This window comes from Dermacentor variabilis, chromosome 11 (genome assembly GCF_050947875.1).
Source record: "Dermacentor variabilis isolate Ectoservices chromosome 11, ASM5094787v1, whole genome shotgun sequence".
In the NCBI taxonomy this organism is placed as follows: domain Eukaryota; kingdom Metazoa; phylum Arthropoda; class Arachnida; order Ixodida; family Ixodidae; genus Dermacentor; species Dermacentor variabilis.
In genome coordinates this window covers 102,811,259-102,831,066 of record NC_134578.1, presented here as the reverse complement: position 1 = coordinate 102,831,066, position 19,808 = coordinate 102,811,259, and the positions used below count along the sequence as shown (strand labels likewise).

Genomic DNA, 19,808 nt, shown 5'->3' with positions numbered 1-19,808 from the left:
AGAGTTCTGCTCTTTGCGTTAGTGTGGTGATATCCCCAGTCTTGATGCGGGGCATTAAAGTCTCTTGGAATTATGAGTGGAGCCCCGCCCAACGTTCCGACTGCTTTGGATATGAGCGACGTGAAGCGTTGTCTCATGTCGATAGGCGTACTTCAGATGTTGAGGATGAAGAGGCTGTTCCTAAGCTACCCGCTTGGTATGACCTCGACTACCAATTGCTCAGTTTTATGATGGCTCAAAGAGAGATCGTTAACTATGGTGATGAACTGTTCGAGGCAAGGGTGCGGAGGCCCTTTTATTCTACTAGAAAAGACAGTGAGACCTATAGACCGATAAGGTGAATGAGGCCGTCAACGTTTCTTGGATTAGGATGATGTGCGGCTTGTTAGGGTGAGATCTAATGAATTGACGAAAAACCGCTTTCTTACGCTGAGATCCACAACATTTCCACTGTCAAATTACGACGTTACTAGGTCGACCTTCCACGATTCATAATTTCAATGGGTTTTCCCCTGTGGCGGATCTCTAACCGCCGAACCCGACGACATAATACCGACCGCGGATTCTAGCGCTCCGACCCTCTTGCTCAGATAGGAGGACGCTTCGCCAAGGGACTTGAGCGTATTCCTCGATTCAGTCTGAAACTCTTTCATGTCGGTCCTAAATTTCTTAAACTCAGATTCGCGCTCTACGTACGAAACGTTCGAGCTCTACTTATGAAGTTCTGCCGTCAATTTATGCCAATGAAAGCATATGGTGTGAGTTGTCTTTTCTACATTTTGCGTTGGTGATCGGTGTAATGTATAGACCTCCGGGAAGCCTTATTGCGTTTTTTGAGTACATTGACGAGTATTTAACAAAAATAACTACCGATAGAAGTAAAGTTATTTTGGTGGGGGATTTCAACTTACCGGGAGTAAATTGGGATGCAAGAATCCCTGGGACAGTTGAGAGGCCGCATGCGGGACTTATGCTAGAAATCATGGTGAAACATGGCTTGGTTGAAGTGGTCCAGGAACCTACGCGAATTCAAGGAAATTACAGTGCCCTTTTATACCTCTTATTTTTATCAGAGAGTAACTTTGAATATAATATCGAAGTGGGGGACGGGATCTGGAACCATAAAATAGTCGTAGCCACTCTAAAAATATAAAATATTTAAATAAGAACCGGATAGCTCATGTCTACAATTTTAACCGAGCCGATGATACGGCCGTCCTAGATTATTTATAATTGGCATTGGACCGTACGCCGGAAGAAAATGATGTAGATGAATTATGGAAGTATTTTACAGAGGTAGTGACCAGTTCATTATCTGTGTTTGTGCCAAAAAAAGCTAAGCGTTTACAGAAAAGCAATCCGTGGGTTTCTCGTGAGTTAATACATTCAAAACGTCAGCTACGTCGTGCGCGGCAACAAAAACTGAAAAATCCCGAGAGAATAGGGGCCCTTAGCACTCAAGTTCGACCGAAATTAAGAGTGTCTAAAATGTGTTTTTTCACTACAACACTGACTAATTACCTTAAAACATCACCTCAAAAATTTTGGCGATACCTTGCCCGATCAAAGCCTTCAATCAGTGGAATAGTTGTAAATGATACCGTGTGCAACAATCCCCAAATTATTGCCCAAAAATTCAAGTTTTTTTGGTTTTATATCCAGCCGAAGAGATCAGAGTGCTGCAATAGATTTAGAATGTGAGGACCATAGTAATGATAGTATTTTTATCTCAAAAGAAGGTATAGTCGACATGCTGCTAAAATTGGACGTAAAAAAGTCTTCTGGTCCTGACAAAATACCGCTTGAGTATTTAAAGCGATACTGTGAATGGGTTGCATGCTTCTTGGTTAAAATATTTTCTGTGTCATTAATAAATGATGCATTATCACGTCAGTAAGTATTAGCGAGGATTGTGCCTGTTTATAAGGCTGGAGATAGGCTAGACATTGGGAACTACCGTCCGATATCCATAGTTTGTACGGCTTGCAAAATCTTAGAACATATAATTTGTAAACAGTTAGTAGAATCTATTGAAAACAATAACATTTTTTTACAGCAAACAACATGGTTTTGGAAGGCGTCTGTCAACTGTCACGCAATTGTTTGAAGCCATACAAAGTTTTGCAGAAGCCCTTAATTGTGGCCAACAAATTGATGTCATCGCTTTGAATTTATCAAAGGCATTTGATAGGGTCAAGCTAATTAGAAAGCTTTATGGGTATAAAGTAAACTCAAAAATTGTTAAATGGATTCAGGCTTACTTACACAAGAGAAAACAGTTTGTTGAAATAGATGGCGAGTGTTCTTCCTTCCTTTCTGTATCATCAGGTGTGCCTCTGGGGTCGGTTTTGGGTCCAATTTTGTTCCTACTGTATATTAATGATATCTGTATATTAATATATGTGTACATCCTATGGTTGAAGTGTGGTTGTTTGCCGATGAAGTGCCTCTTGCTTTGCCGCGTTAATAGCGTTTATGATCAAGAACAACTAAATGACGCTGTATGTCGAATTTATAGCTGGTGGGCAAAATGACATATGCAAATCAATTTTGATAAATCTGTTTGTATGACAGTTACGAATAAGAAAACTCCATTGATGTTTTCGTACGCTGTAAATAATAATGTAATTAAGCGTTCCATAAAGTTGAATTATCTTGGTGTAACAATCACTAGTAACCTCAACTGGAATGAACACGTGGAAAACATATGTGGATCAGCCTAGCGCAAGCTTGGCTTGTTACGGCGTAAATTAAGAAATGCTGCTTCAGACATTAAGCTTAAGGCATACACTAGTATTGTTAGACCAAATTTAGAGTATGCTTGTATAATTTGAGACCCTCATCAACAATACATAATAGATAAATTAGAGCGCATTCAACGAATGACGGTTAGGTTTATTTTTTCTGATTATGATAAAACGCACTCGATAACCTCCATGCTCGTCAGGGCTGGTCTCAATACGTTGGCTGTGCGCAGGAAAGTCGCACGCCTTAAGTTGTTATATCAACTCTATCTCAATAAGCTGAACCTGAATTCGAGTTCGTATTTGAAGCCTCCTGGAAGGGTTTCACCGCGAACTAATCACAATCAAACTATGATTCCTTACGTGCCAAGAGTTGGTGTCTTTAAGTACTCTTTCATTGTCAAGACAATTGTTGAGTGGAACATCTTGAATTCGTGTGTATTTCCGAGCAATAAGATGGTTGACCCTTCTGAAGAAAAGTTGAAAGCGCTCTTTTCCTGAACTTGGTGCTCTGTATCCCAGCCTTGTAACAGCCCGGCAGGGCTAACAGTACTGGAAATAAAGAAAATAAAAATAAGGGCCTTGACAGTGCTCTCTGCTTAGCGGGTCGCTCGGCTACAGGCGTCTCCGACGAGATCTCGACGGGCGTGTCTACAGTTCCCGATGGGGGAGCCGACTGCGAATGCGGCGACGCAGCCGCTAATTTTAGTTAGTCTACCTCTGCTTGTAGGTGCTCAAAGGCGCTCCTTAGCAAAGCGTTTTCGGCCTCGAGTTGTGCGATCCTAGCCTCTTCATGTTATGGCAGTGGTGATGCTTCCCTCATTACCGTGGATGACGTTCCCTTGACACCGTCCTTGACACAGTCGGCCCAGCGAGTCTCCCCAGCGGGCGATGCTTGTAGTCGAACGCCAGGTGGTGGATGGATGGATGGGTGGATGGATGGATGGAAGGTAGGAGCGTCCCCTTTGAAACCGGGTGATGGCAGTTGCCACCATGCAGTTGCACCATGTCCCCTGGATCACGTGCGCTCCCTGGAGCAGTTGCGTCCGCTCCTGGACGAAGCGCGTAGCGCTCTCGACGGGGATCTGCTGCTGCTCCGCACCTGGTTGGCGCCGGTGGGCGCAGGTGGTTTGGCGCGTTGACGTTCGCGCCTTCTTGTGCGAGCCACATGCGGTACTTGGAATCGCTGCTTGCGCAGCTTGTCTGCAGTAGGGTGAGGCCCTCCACACGGGGCACACTGGGGGGTACACGTGTTATCCTCGGACGGGCATGGCATCCCGCAACTTCTGCAGATCACGTCTCCGGGTGCCGGGCAGACGTCGGCCGGGTCGCCTAACCTTCCGCATGCGTGGCACATATCCGTTTGTCGACGGTAAAGCGTGCACCATAACACAGGCGGTCAAAATTATTCTGCAGCATCCTCTTGCGGCTTACTCTTGTGATCCACTTGGCACTTTCGGGTTGTCACAAAACCACAATTCAACCACAATTCAATTTTCTAACAGCCAGCTCGCGGACACGAGCTAGCAAACAAGATTATCCTTAATTTGCACAGATTCCTTTACCTTTCTTCGCTTGTTAAACTGACGCAAATGTACGAAAACCAGAGAAAACCCTTTACCAAAGCTTGTTGACATTTCATTAATTTGCATACAGCGCTATAGTGAAAATACTTCAGTGTGGCTTAAAGCAGTATTTCGCTCTTAAGTCAGCAGGTTTATTAGACAAGAGTTCAAAAACCCCTAAATACAGAACGAGAAATACCTGGTAAGACCATCCGCGTGACTTGCCTTGGCTAAGTATGGCTTGCGTTTTACGTTGTGCGAATAAATTTCCAAATACACACCCACACAAACTACAGTAAAGCTTATTTTTAAACACTGTTATTGCTATGGTGAAGAGGCCCTGTCGTCCCGAAGACAGCATACAACCTTTGTACGTCGACCTTTAGCGGCCACTTTTATGGTTTCATTAGTCAAATGTTTGGTTCTTTTATCGCGTGCACGATGAAGAGGGCGGGCCGTCCTGAAAAGGCATCGGGGTTTGTCCACGTCGATACTTCGCTGATAATGTCTGCCTTCAGGACTTCTATCTCTTCGGGTGTCATCAACTTCGCTGCTGGGTTCAAAGAGATTTGGTTCTCTGAAAAATGATACATGCAAGCAAGATAAGCGAACAGTAAATGTTGCGAATAAAAAGTGACCTTATTTCGCCAGAGGGGTGAAGCACTGACCGCGATAGCAAGGTTTAGCTCTGGCGGCGAACTCCTCGGACGCGAGATACGCTCGTGAGCTAAATTTTTTGGCACCCTTAAAGGGACACAGAACAGAAAAAAACAAATCACTGGAAATTTGGCGGTAAATGCGAGAGAAACGCGCTAGTATTACGTCGCACCTCTTTGAGGTACCGGATCTATAATTTCAACCGCGTTCACCACATTGAAATTTACGCTTTGTTTGGGAGCTCACTCGACACATGTTTTGCCTCTTCGAGGAGCGAAGCGCAACTGACCGTGGTCCGAAGCATATATAGATATTACCTATGCAAGCTCTCCTAAGCTCTCCCATTGCTTCTGTACTTGTACCCCGTGGCAGTCTTCCCACACTTGAGGCACCTACATGTTCTTTTCCACTTTGGCATTTCTAATGCTAACGAATTAAAATGGTTTCGTCTGTGTTCGCAAGTTCTTCAGCCGCCACTTACCCCGAGAAGAGGCCTGGCATGTTATAAAAGGCATAAAAAGAAAACACGTGAGGAAACGACGCCTTGAAATTTCCGCACCAGCATGCCGTGACGTCATTGATTCTGATGGTGTCTGTTAGGGCCTAGTTTGTTGTTTATCTCCAAAAATGGGCTAGATCGTGCTATGAAGAAGAAAAAGGCTGACCGTATCAAGTTTCAGCACCTTTGGCTGAGCCAATGCGGCACATACACGCACAAATACGTTGAAATACGTTACGTCACGCTGACGTACTGACGCTACGGTTTCGGCGGAAAAAGAAAAAAAATTTGACCTTCATCTTTGCGTCTAATAATCGACCTAATAGAAAGTTTTAGAATAGGGGCCCCAAAGAGCTTTGCGGCTGTTAGCGTAAGGGCACGCAGAAGTAAAGAGTTTTAGAATAGCGATTTGCGTTTCCGGATAGCTTCTTGCGCTGACAGCGCCACTACGGCGTCAAAGAAAAGTTATAAGAAATAAAAAAAATAAAATATACCATTTTATAACAGGAATAGTGATCTTGACTTGCGTGTATTCGCGTTTAGTTTAAATTTAAAGGTTATTCTGTAAGCAGCAAACAATTAGTTGCGCTTAGTTTTGAGCAAACCAACTTTACTTGCCTTCACCAGCCAAGCTTAGCCGTGTTAGGCCTACGAGCCGTATCGAATTCGGAATTAGGGGCGTCTAATGAAGCAGTCTTCATAACACACGCAAGGTGAGAGAAAGCGATGACCGCAGTCACTTCTCCCAGCTTGCTAACTTCACACGTTACCACGAATCGAACCCAGTTTGGTGCTAGGCTGGAGCCGTCGCTTCGATGGGTGCTGCCATGTTTGGTGACGCAAATCTTTTGGGGCTGCTATTTGGGCTCTCGCTAAATCGGTGAAATAGCGTTCTCAACGCAAAACCCAAACGCAGTTCGCGTCTCGCGCATGCGCAGTGGCTTCGACGCTATTTCTTTGATGCCCCAAAACGTTTGGGGCCCCTATTCTAAAACTCTCTAATGCCGCAAAAGAAAACACGAAAATATAGTTTTCACAGAAGGCTTCATCAGTCTAATCTGAGTTCGTATTTGTCTTTGGAGTTCCTTTAGAAGAGGTTTAGTATACTGAGTAGGGTGTGTAACGACTGATGCTCTGCCCGTAAGGAGCACTGCCGCCCCCCCCCCCCCTCACCAGCGAAATTACACTACTTTCAGATGAGGTACCATCGGATGAATAATGTCTTCAAGATCGTAAAGCCTGGCCTGAGCAAATTTTGGCGTTTCAATAATATAGCAGCTCCCTAGCACATGCACGGCACACATAATCACATCGAATTCGTGTACAGTCGATTGCAAAAGTCTAGAGACCATGGCATACGCAAAAAAAGAGAAAAATATTCGCACAGCCGTGCAACCTGAAATTGTGTAAGAAGCACGGCGCCGGTCAAGGAGGCGCACGTGCGCAGTACGCTTGATTTCAACCTGTATGCCTAGGCTTAGAAGAAAAAAGAAATTTAGCGGCAACTGGTTACGATTAGTAAGAAACCGTGCACGACAACACATGTACAGTCGAGTGCAAAGCTCTAACATCACTGCGACGGTGACGACGAAATTTCGCCTTCGTTGCCCATGTGATTGCTATTAAAACTCTAGTCTTCCCGTTTCGTTTTAGTTCCTTGATTTATTTATCAACGGGGTCGAACGTCCTAGAGGAACTGCACTGGCTTTGAGAGACGCTGTAGTGAATGGCTGCTGATGTACTTTGTAAATTGGAGGTTCCTCAACGTGCAGCCGAAGCATGGCATACAACCGCTTTTGCATTCCTCCTTCGTCTGTGTGCGGGTACCGCGAGCGGGAGACCAACCCGCAACCTCAGAAACGGAGCTCTGAAAGCCGCTGAGGCACTTTTCAACTGCGCTCTTATTTCTGCGTGGTATGCGGGAAGTTCAGTCAAAGAGAAGTTTGTTTGCTGAGAGCACGAAGAGTAGCAAGAGCAGCTGAACGTTTAAATCCGAACAAAATGTGCGCCACACGTTACACTTTCGGGCGCCACCTATATGGTGAACTTTCATCCCGACCAAGCATTAATACGGCGTTCGAGAGATGTCCCAAAAATCGCACTGAAACGTGATTAGAAGAAAAAAGGGAGAACCGTTTCACTTCTTGTTTCACATCTGGGACTCCTGAACTATTTACTGTTGGGCTAGTTTGTGAAGCATAACGATAATAAGACAGGCGTAAGTACACACGTATACATACAGAGATAGCACGGCTCCTCCACTAACTGTTGGTAGTGGCACTCGCCTTGCCTCTGCTTTCTGCACACTATAGTGTACGTTTCCTGCGTCTGCCTAGGAAGAGTTTTGTGGGAATCTACGAGTTGGTACACGTAAGAATACCAATCTTGCGTAAGGCAGAGCGCAGTCTTCACGATACTGGGCAACGGGTGCTGCTAGGCTATACAGGCAGCGTTTATGGTTGTTCTGAAATCACCACAGATGCAAACCATCTTTCTTTTTTACTGGTACGATTGGAACTGCTCATTCCTGTGGGTTACTGGCGACAATATGTCTTCCTGTTCCAACCCGTTCAATTCGGCTTCAACTTTCTCTCGGAGGTGTGCAACTTGTGTACAACATGTGTACTTTGTGCAACTCAGGCTGGACTCCGTCTTTGATGTAGAATTTCATCGGATGATTCTTGGATTCGACCGAATTTTGGCTGAAGCAGTTCAGGAAACTCGTCTGATACTCCATGTCTACATGTTTCAAGGGCCTTTTCTGTCATGCCAAGAAACGACATTGGCAAGAGGGCGAGTTGTTGAATGAAACCTCTTTCACAGAGGCTTGGCTCGGTGCAGCCGGTGACAGTCAATGGGCTTAGCATCGTCTTTCTACGCAACGCGGCTTGCAAGTACAACTGTCCGATAATAGGCAGCGCCTTCCCTAGGTGACAGCCAAGGTCGAACCCGCACTTGAGAAGAAGCGGCTAGCTGGAGCGATACTTTACATACACATCGCGTGATCACCCACGTAGGTGATCAGGTTCAAAGGAACGCCATACCAATGAACGATCCTACGGAGGGACGGAACGAGATGAGCTTTTTGTGCTTGGTGGACGACAAGAAATTGTCGGGATGTCGCAGTCTCTCATTTAAGCCACAGTGCTGTAAAAAATTAGAGCATGTCTGCCGCTGCGCTGCCTGCGACATGGCATCTGACGCCTTGTCGGTGAACAGTACTACTTGTCGAAGTGACCTTGCCGCCCACCGCCAAAACACCGTTCGGCCCTGTGAAGGACGTCCTTGTCACCATGCTCGCGATTTCCTAAAGTGAACTGTCTCGATTTTGCGGCTCTTGCATGGCTGCATCAGTGTCCTTTAATACTTCTTTTCTGGCCAGGAAACTTCCTCGGAAATTTCGCTAGGGACAGAAGGGGCCTCGAGAGGCGTCGACGTCAGTAGAATGACATCAACCTAGCGAGCTTTGATGGCTGAGGTTGCGCGATGACGCGAATGTTTCACCAGGAAAAGTGCGTCTCCCACACTGATTTCAACCTGTTTGCATATTAAACATGCAATGGACAGCTTTAGGCGAAATAACCTAGCGTGCGGCACATTTGTGCTTATGTCATTCACCATGGCGTTGTGTGATGCATTTGACCAGCCAAGTCTCATTGCCCTCAAAAAGAACGTTACGGTCAGCCCTGTCGCGGGATGGCGGTTCGTCGTGCCTTTCTTCCTTAGCTCTCGTTTATGTCCGTCGATGGAAATGAAATGACGTATTCTCTAGATCTGCAGTGTCGCAGCCGACTAGCCGAGACCCCAGTCCTGCCTCAGGTGGTGTAGGCGGTGCCCCGTGGTGAGGAGTTCATTCAGCGGGCCTATAGCCACAAAGCAGCCGAGCTGAGCCTTCAGCAGGACTGCCTTCTGTGGGGTACCAGGAGGGCGATCCCACACTCTCCGGTTCAGTTGCTGCTGCGGGTCATCCTGGCGTGGAAAAGATCAAGATGGTGGCCCGGTCCCACGTTTGGTGGCCCGGTCTGGACCAGGACATAGTTCACATGGTTCGGAGCTGCCAAGTCTGCAGGAGCATCAGCGGGCCTCACGTCATGTGGATATCACCCCCTGCCCGTTCTCACAGAGGCCGTAGTCCCGGCTGCATACGGATTTTGAGGGCCCTTCAAGGGCCATTACTTTTTGGTCCGTATGCCGGTCCGTATGTGGCCGCGCCTGCCATCAGCAGGCGCGGCCATTGCGGTGTTGTGACACGTCTTCGCCGCCCAGAGGTAGCCGGACGTCATTATGTCCGACAATAGTCCCGCTTTCGCCAGCACAGAGTACGTACCTGGCCTGGCTGACAAGAACGGAATCCGCCGGATGATGGTTCCGCTGTTTCACCCTGCTTCAAACGGTGCAGCCTAGCGGGTGGTGCAGACCATCAATGGCAAGCTCAAGAAGAGCCAGTCTGGACATTTCTGGACGCAGTTGCCCGGGCGCTGTATCAGTACGGGGCCACGTGCTACGATGCCACTGGCCGTGCCCCCTGTGAGCTCCTACTGGGTCGGATGGTCAAGACTCCCTCGGACGTCTTGCATCTGGACCTTCGATCCACAGCGCCCCTGAAGCAGCTGAAGCAGAAGCTGGCTGCTGACCGAGCATGCCATCCTGGACCGTTGTCGGAGTCGGGAGCTCCAGTCTTCGCCAGGAACTTTCGTCCTGGCCTACCCTCGTCCTCCGGACAGGTCGCAACTCCTTCTAGGGCTTCATCTCTGCTCGTCCACATGCCGGGCAGGACCACAGGGCACCGTCACACCGACCATTTTAGGCCTCGCCCTGGGACCTGTCTGGCACCCTCAACTGCCGCTTCAGAAGACCAGCCCGCATGAGGACCAGCGGCAACACCAGCCGCTTCCAGTGAAGCATCACCAACCTCGGAGGCGGCAAGCGTTGCTAGTGGTGCGGCACCCGTTGGGGGGGCGGGCGTCTAGTCCGGCACCACTCTCAAGGCCGGCCACTGCGTGTTCTCCGGACTGAGCGAGGCTGGTTCAGGCAGCAACCGGCGTTGCCACACCCGGCCCGTCAAAACCGGTGCCCAGGCGGAGTACTCGGCCACAAAAGCCGCCGGACCATTACTCGCCTGGATAGCAGGCACCGTCGACTCGGTTGGGATGGTGGCAGAGCGTTATACATTGAGCCTGGATGTATTTTGTTTGTAACGACCAAACAAACTGGGCGTAAGGGGAGTAACGAGCATGTGATGCCCCCCTCGGGCATAATCTTCGTTGCCCGCCAGACTCGGTGGCCTGCCAGGCTCGGTGGGCAACACTGGTCACCACACCAAATAAACAGCGATGAGCACAGCTGCTCGGCGATCAGACATCGCTCATCACCACCCCGCTGCGGAGCGTCTGTCTAACGGAGGGTACCCCGATCGAGCCCTCCCTCGTTCACGAACCCGGGTGGATGGCAACATAAGCATTATTCTTTTTAACGTTTTTTAAAAAATGCATCTGTGGCGCAGTAGAAAAAAAATTATATTAAAGGGTTCGTGGGAAGGACGTGATCTGTACCGCAACGTATCCACTTGTTTAACTAAATAGCAGCAGGGCGGAGATGATAACGCACTTAGTAGATTGTAACGTCAAACAGATATCCTGTAAGTGGACGATACGGCTCACTGGACGAGGCTGTTCACTCGGCTAAGTCGTGGAAGAAAGCCAGCAAGCCTTCAAAAATCCTCGAAATGGCGTCTGCGTTGAGCTTATATCGCTCGCATTGAAACGTCACGACATTTTAGTTCAGTGTACACACGTCGGCACGAACAGCGTCTTTGGCAACAAGATGCTCTTCGCACATGCGAACACGTTTCCAGAAAAAAATGAAGCCTCTCGGCGCGGAATGACTCACTTCCACTTCTCTCGTAGGTCCGCGTCAATATAGGTAAACAAAACAGAACCGAACCAACACGTAGGTACACAAGAAATATTGGCATTGTCGCTGTCGCAAAGCATCGCTATCAGCGCAAGGGAGGAGTTGTAGAGTGCTCAAAAATTAAAATACGAACTGAAACAAACAGCAACGAACTCATTTTACGTGTAATTACATGCAAGTGCGACGTGTAATTGCTTGGTAGCCGGTTTCAAATGTGGAGTAGTCCCCGCGTGTGTATGTTTTGGGGTCTGAATTTAGCCGCTGTTGCAAGTGCATGTGGACCTGGAAACGAAACAATGCATTGGAGTACAGGCAAACTTCGTTATACAGGAGTTAACCAAAAGTACTTCGTGTCATCTATCACTTCGTAATATCTGTCAGTAATATTTTAACCCGCCGTGGTTGCTTAGTAGCTATGGTGTTGGGCTGCAAAGCACGAGGTCGCGGGATTGAATCCCGGCCACGGCGGCCGCATTTCGATGGGCACGAAATGCGAAAACACCCGTGTACTTGGATTTAGGTGCGCGTTAAAGAAGCCCAGGTGGTCCAAATTTCCGGATTCCCGCCCACTACGGCGTGCCTCAGAATCAGATCGTGGCTTTGGCACGTAAAACACCATAATTAAAGAAAATCTATTTACTTCAATATGTGCTAAATTGGTGGACGACTTTAAGCATAGATAGAAAACGATGGGCTTACAGCCTGCGGAAGCACTACAGGGCGCGTATGCGACGAAATTTTCATGAAACCGTAAAATAATCTGCGGCCTGCACCATGTCGGACTTCTTGGAATCTCACGTGACTGCCTCTACAATAGCTGCTTTCTGTTTCCATATGATTGTATTTTGATTGCGCCTTCCACTTGACTCGATTTGTGAAACCAGATTAACAACCACGTGGTCGAGATAAACAGATGGCACGCTGCGACGCGCTCCAAGTCTATGGCGGTCGAGTAGCACGTGGCACACAGTAAGGCAAGCCGACTACGCAGCTGATTCCGGCTGATCCACCGCCAGAGCCTCCAGCTGGCTCCCGTGTGAATGATACCGACAAACCTCGCCGCGCCGGCTGGGTTGGGCCGACTCATGGCCTCCGAAATCGCATCAGCGTCGATGCGATCTTGGAGGCCACGCCTAGAGGCACCAGTCTGCGCTGCGCGCTGTAGTGAGACAGAGATTATCCCGCGATGGTTGAGCTTACGTGCAGCTACGCTTAATGGCAAGAAGGACCAGTGGGATACAACTTCAAAGAACAGCAGTTGGCGACCAAGGCACACGGACCCCCGCGGGACTTTTACTCCTCCAGCCAATCACAGAAGTAAACAAAATCGTCGTCATGCGACCATTTCAAAATGGCGTCGTACTTGATACCTCCGGAGCGTCTGCTGTTCTTGAAGAGTCTTTTCTTCAGCGGAAATGGTGAGGTGGGCAAGAGACACGGACAAAGTGTATGAAGCCTGAGCATTTCACTCTTCAAAAGTCCACGAATAGTTCATTTCACTGCTGACCTCGTTTTACTCATGAAACCTCACTGCCAACTGGAGTGAAACATTACAATAAATAGTTGCAGCGAAGCAATTTAACTTCAGTAAACAATTAGGCTTTCACCGTTCGGCTATAACAGACGAATGAAAACGTACAAAATTACGCGCTTTTAATTTTGTTTTTGTGACTACCGCCTTATTTAGATAACAGAGAATGTTTGAAGTACGAATTACTTGCAGCCTCGCGGAGGAACAGGGGCTGGCGGTTATGAGCGCGTGGGTGGAGCTTCACTTGAGTTGTATCCGATTATAGTGCTGCTCGACAGTGTATTCAACGTGGAGGTTTAAAACTTCGGCCTCCAATGTTTGTCCTGGAGCATACGCTCTAGGCTAGAGCCAACATTCTCTGCAACCTTGCGAAATTCTACCATACACTCTCGAACAAACTTCTCACTTCCCTGGTTTTTAGTCAAGAACATGTAACTTCTCACTCCGGTTCGGTGCATACTGGTCGTTTAGGGATGAAAGTGTTTCCTTCTATCTGAATTTGTTGGGTTTTCGATAGTTGCAGCTGCAAGCTAGCACGCGTATTCTCTACGTGGCGACATTCGCATGCCAGGCAAAACGAACCAGTCTGGCCTTAGTACGTAAAGACTAGGAACCAATCAAATTGAGCACGTGTTGGCGCACAGTCGATGACTTCGTCTCAAAGAGAGCATTTGTTGGCAGTGCTGCTCTCGCTTTGGCAGCATGGTGACACATAATTTCGAGTTCTCCTATCTCCTAGAACAATAAATCAATTTGAAAAAAAAAATACTCGCGCAGAACGTGTTCTCGAGGGCGCTTTACAACTGCAAGCGTAGAATAAAAATACGAATTGTCACGCAGAGGGGCCCTTTAGGAAAATATTAAGCATCAAAGAAGTGAAAACTTCGTAATGTGGATGCCTTTTACATTCGTCAAAAAGTACCGCTGTAAATCTACTTAAAGGTTTTAATTGACACTGGTAAACATAGGCGTTTCATTTTCAAATAAGATGAGCCGCATCCTTAGCAAGGTATTGCTAAGTATTAGCAACTATTGAACTTGAGTGGCTGAGCTTCTCATGTTCATAACCACAGCCAATTCTGCGTTAGTCACGAGTTCAAAGATTCGGGACTCATGCTATAGGACATGAACAATCGACGAAAGAGCGAGTTAATACTCACCCAGGATGGTTTCGACGCTTTTCTTTCGCGGCTTTCCATACAGCAGCTCACAGGTTTGCGCCGTCAGGCCCGAAGTCTTCAGAATATCTCGAAGATAAGCCAATCTTGCCTGATCGCTATCGAGGTCTTGGCTGTTTGGCACAAAACCTTCGAAGAACTAGAGTATTGAAAGCATCAAAACACGGATTGAACAAGTACCCCCAAAAATTTGGACATGAAAACGAATATAAGCACACAGCTTCGGCCTATTATTCCACGCTTAATAATAATAATAATAATAATAATAATAATAATAATAATAATAATAATAATAATAATAATAATAATAATAATGTGACGCAGCAGTTGTCACGGCGTTTATTCCGCGTCCAAGATAATAATAACACTTTATTGCTCTTCAGATCCTGTTATATTGAGCGCCACACCTAAACACGCAGTGCCAATAAGAGGGCAGGCAGATGAGTAGTCTCTCCGAACAAGAAGTCAGATATTTCAGGACACTCTGCAAAGTTAGAAGATAAGTAACAACCTAAAAAACATAAACGAAGAGAGCAATATTAGTGTCTTAGTCACTACAGGCTACCTGCTACGACCCTCGCCCTCAACCATCAGTGATGTTATTTTTTTTTTACAGTAGGATAATTGGTAATGTAAAACCCTTTCCCCGGCATGTTCAATGTAGAAAAAAAAAGAGAAGTGTGCACTTGAGAGTCATTTGAGCTTTCTCAAATTCTGCCAACGCATGCGCTAGAAAAATTTCTTAGGAATACTGTTGTCATTGTCATAAAACTTACATTACCACGTTTGGTATATATCGGGTTCTCTCTGTAATTTTAGCTTAAAAATTGAGCGTACTTGTTTATCTTTCTCCGGTGACTGCTTTTGACCGGCCACGCATTGTTAAACGTTATCGCCAAGCGCAAGACGCGCCTTCGTGATTTGGAACTTTCGCGAATGTTACCGTTCCTTGTATCTGTTGTACATGTCCTCGCCGAACAAGGTATTATCAGACGGCATGCACTACACGAATTGTGTAGTAGTTTCTCGAGAGCACGCGGGCACGAGCGATTATGATTACACTAGAACCTTCGACGAATGACGCATAAAAGCAGGCGCGCTTGGCCAGAACTCCTAGTCTAAGTGGTTCTGGCTTGACCCGCTGATCAGATTGCGGCCATCGCCGGCTGTGTTCGCCGCTACCGTTGTGCTTTGAGTGTACCTTGCGTTTGTGGGCACAGGTTCGACCAATAAGAAGTTTCGTTATTCACAGTTTCGCTGCTGTTTTCTCCCGTCGCTGTTGCGTGACAATATAAAAGTCCAAAATTATTCTTGAAAGAATGTGTGCACTGCATATTATTCGCAAAAATATTAATTTTTGCCTAGTTGTAACGTGCCTGTTCTGGAAAAACAAGCAGGGATCGAAAAAGCCGAAACGTTGGTCTATGTTTAGGCATGATAAGAAGACGGCAGCGCTGCTTCCAAACATCCGGCACGTGGCAGCCTTCAGGTAAAAGTCCTTTTTATTTTCAGAAAAAAAAATACTGAAACCTACATTCAACATCGCAAAATTTGGTTGTAACTTGGGCATTACCGCACGGTTTTGTGGCAGGGCCATGCGCATCCATTAGTGAAATGCGGAAGCTGGATTTGGGGCTCCCGAATTAAGGGCGAGAAAACGCGGTTTGGATGGTTAGGTATGCGTTTCGTTTCTAGCGAAATTAGCGATACAGTTTCTTTTTTGCACGTGTGTCACGAGGAAAATATGACGACTATTTTTCTTCCACAAGGTTCCGTCCTTGGAACCCTACTGTTCCTAATTTACATTAATGATCTTCCCTCGCTTATCAACTCCCATATCCATCTGTTCGCTGATGATTGCGTCATTTTCAGAGAAGTTGCCAATGCTAACGATATTGAATTACTTCAGTCGGACCTTATCACTATGGGGAACTGGTGCAATGAATGGTTAATAGAGCTAAATATTAACCACTGCAAAGTAATGCGTGTTTATAGGAAAACATGTACAATACCGTCGTACTACACTAGCAACATGTTGTTGGATTGAGTTTCGTCATATAAATATCTTGGCGTTTACATCACTTCTAACCTAAGCTGGTCTCTTCATACTGAGAACATAATTAAACACGCTAATCGCCTGCATGGCTACCTACGTCGCAACTTTTTCTACGTACCTACTAATTTGAAACTTTTTTCATATAAAACTTAAATACGACCCAAACTCGAATACGTGATTCCGGTATGAGACCCTGCTTCTGAAAACCTACTCACTGACCTCGATATGGTTCAAAATAACTCTGCACGTTTTATTCTTGCTAACTACAACCGCACAGCGAGTATAACTAACATAAAATCTAATCTTTGCCTCCCATCGCTGGCATCTCGCAGAAAAGTGTCTCGTATTACCCTCTTCCACAAGTTGTACCACCATCATACTCTACGGGATAACCTCATCCCCCATTCAATTTATGCATCCGGTCAAATTGATCATCAGTACAAAGTCGGCATTTTGTCATGCAACACTAAAAGTTTTTCACAATCATTCCTGCCGCGAACCTCACGTGAATGCAACCATCTTCTCGCCGAAGTTGTAGGCCTTATTAATTATGAACAGTTCCGTGAAGCCTTAGCTAATATTGTATATACAGGTGCCATTTAAACACTCATGTAACCAACTGTATTTGTCTTCTTCATTCTTTTGTATTTACCACTACCCCTCTTTAATGCCCTTGGCATTAAAGAGGGGTAGTGCCAACTTCGGTCCATGAGCATGAGGAACAAGCTATGTGCCGCTCTTCAATTTACCTCTTTCACCCTCACTTCGGACGCCGGGTATGTTACCACTTCGATCCTCTTTTCAAGCTTCTCTCATGTCAACTTGGGTCACTGGGCATAAGGAACGGGGTATGCGCCCTTCTGCAATGAACTTCCTTTAACCTAACTTCGGACACTGGGTATGTGGCGCACTTCAATGAATCGCTCGCGCCAACTTGGGTCCCCGATTATGAGGGACAAGTTATGTGCCGCTCTTCAATTTACCTCTTTCACCCCCACTTCGGACGCCAGGTGTGTTACCACTTCGATCCTCTTTTCAAGCTTCTGTCATGTCAACTTGGGTCACTGGGTATAAGGAACGGGGTATGCGCTCCTCTGCAATGAACTTCCTTTAACCTAACTTCGGACACTGGGTATGTGGCGCACTTCAATAAACCTCTCGCGCCAACTTGGGTCCCTGATTATGAGGGACAAGTTATGTGCCGCTCTTCAATTTACCTCTTTCACCCTCACTTCGGACGCCAGGTGTGTTACCACTTCGATCCTCTTTTCAAGCTTCTCTCATGTCAACTTGGGTCACTGGGTATAAGGAACGGGGTATGCGCCCCTCTGCAGTGAACTTCCTCTAACCTAACTTCGGACACTGGGTATGTGGCGCACTTCAATAAACCTCTCGCGCCAACTTGGGTACCTGATTATGAGGGACAAGTTATGTGCCGCTCTTCAATTTACCGCTTTCACCCTCACTTCGGACGCCGGGTATGTTACCACTTCGATCCTCTTTTCAAGCTTTTCTCATGTCAACTTGGGTCAGTGGGTATAAGGAACGGGGTAGGCGCCCCTCTGCAATGAACTTCCTTTAACCTAACTTCGGACACTGGGTATGTGGCGCACTTCAATAAACCTCTCGCGCCAACTTGGGTCCCTGATTATGAGGGACAAGTTATGTGCCGCTCTTCAATTTACCTCTTTCACCCTCACTTCGGACGCCGGGTATGTTACCACTTCGATCCTCTTTTCAAGCTTCTCTCATGTCAACTTGGGTCACTGGGTATAAGGAACGGGGTATGCGCCCCTCTGCAATGAACTTCCTTTAACCTAACTTCGGACACTGGGTATGTGGCGCACTTTAATAAAACGCTCGCGCCAACTTGGGTCCCTGATTATGAGGGACAAGTTATGTGCCGCTCTTCAATTTACCTCTTTCACCCTCACTTCGGATGCCAGGTGTGTTACCACTTCGATCCTCTTTTCAAGCTTCTCTCATGTCAACTTGGGTCACTGGGTATAAGGAACGGGGTATGCGCCCCTCTGCAGTGAACTTCCTCTAACCTAACTTCGGACACTGGGTATGTGGCGCACTTCAATAAACCTCTCGCGCCAACTTGGGTCCCCGATTATGAGGGACAAGTTATGTGCCGCTCTTCAATTTACCGCTTTCACCCTCACTTCGGACGCCGGGTATGTTACCACTTCGATCCTCTTTTCAAGCTTTTCTCATGTCAACTTGGGTCAGTGGGTATAAGGAACGGGGTAGGCGCCCCTCTGCAATGAACTTCCTTTAACCTAACTTCGGACACTGGGTATGTGGCGCACTTCAATAAACCTCTCGCGCCAACTTGGGTCCCTGATTATGAGGGACAAGTTAAGTGCCGCTCTTCAATTTACCTCTTTCACCCTCACTTGGGACGCCGGGTATGTTACCACTTCGATCCTCTTTTCAAGCTTCTCTCATGTCAACTTGGGTCACTGGGTATAAGGAACGGGGTATGCGCCCCTCTGCAATGAACTTCCTTTAACCTAACTTCGGACACTGGGTATGTGGCGCACTTCAATAAACCTCTCGCGCCAACTTGGGTCCCTGATTATGAGGGACAAGTTATGTGCCGCTCTTCAATTTACCTCTTTCACCCTCACTTCGGACGCCGGGTATGTTACCACTTCGATCCTCTTTTCAAGCTTCTCTCATGTCAACCTGGGTCACTGGGTATAAGGAACGGGGTATGCGCCCCTCTGCAATGAACTTCCTTTAACCTAACTTCGGACACTGGGTATGTGGCGCACTTTAATAAAACGCTCGCGCCAACTTGGGTCCCTGATTATGAGGGACAAGTTATGTGCCGCTCTTCAATTTACCTCTTTCACCCTCACTTCGGACGCCGGGTAGGTTACCACTTCGATCCTCTTTTCAAGCTTCTCTCATGTCAACTTGGGTCACTGGGCATAAGGAACGGGGTATGCGCCCCTCTGCAATGAACTTCCTTTAACCTAACTTCGGACACTGGGTATGTGGCGCACTTTAATAAAACGCTCGCGCCAACTTGGGTCCCTGATTATGAGGGACAAGTTATGTGCCGCTCTTCAATTTACCTCTTTCACCCTCACTTCGGACGCCGGGTAGGTTACCACTTCGATCCTCTTTTCAAGCTTCTCTCATGTCAACTTGGGTCACTGGGCATAAGGAACGGGGTATGCGCCCCTCTGCAATGAACTTCCTTTAACCTAACTTCGGACACTGGGTATGTGGCGCACTTTAATAAAACGCTCGCGCCAACTTGGGTCCCTGATTATGAGGGACAAGTTATGTGCCGCTCTTCAATTTACCTCTTTCACCCTCACTTCGGACGCCGGGTAGGTTACCACTTCGATCCTCTTTTCAAGCTTCTCTCATGTCAACTTGGGTCACTGGGCATAAGGAACGGGGTATGCGCCCCTCTGCAATGAACTTCCTTTAACCTAACTTCGGACACTGGGTATGTGGCGCACTTCAATAAACCTCTCGCGCCAACTTGGGTCCCTGATTATGAGGGACAAGTTATGTGCCGCTCTTCAATTTACCTCTTTCACCCTCACTTCGGACGCCGGGTATGTTACCACTTCGATCCTCTTTTCAAGCTTCTCTCATGTCAACTTGGGTCACTGGGTATAAGGAACGGGGTATGCGCC

At 47.1% G+C, this 19,808-nt stretch overlaps 1 protein-coding gene across 1 annotated transcript in view; it reads right to left on the bottom strand.

Annotated features, from left to right (window-relative positions):
* Positions 1–4,397: 4,397 nt before the first annotated feature.
* Positions 4,398–19,808, bottom strand: part of LOC142563964 (juvenile hormone acid O-methyltransferase-like) — a 55,883-nt gene continuing 40,472 nt past the window's right edge. The window contains exons 3-4 of the mRNA XM_075674719.1: positions 14,070–14,226; positions 4,398–4,886 (exon numbers count right to left, since the gene is read on the bottom strand). Of these exons, the coding sequence (XP_075530834.1) occupies positions 4,720–4,886; positions 14,070–14,226 (324 nt within the window). The 3' untranslated portion in view covers positions 4,398–4,719. The remainder of the gene's footprint in view (positions 4,887–14,069; positions 14,227–19,808) is intronic.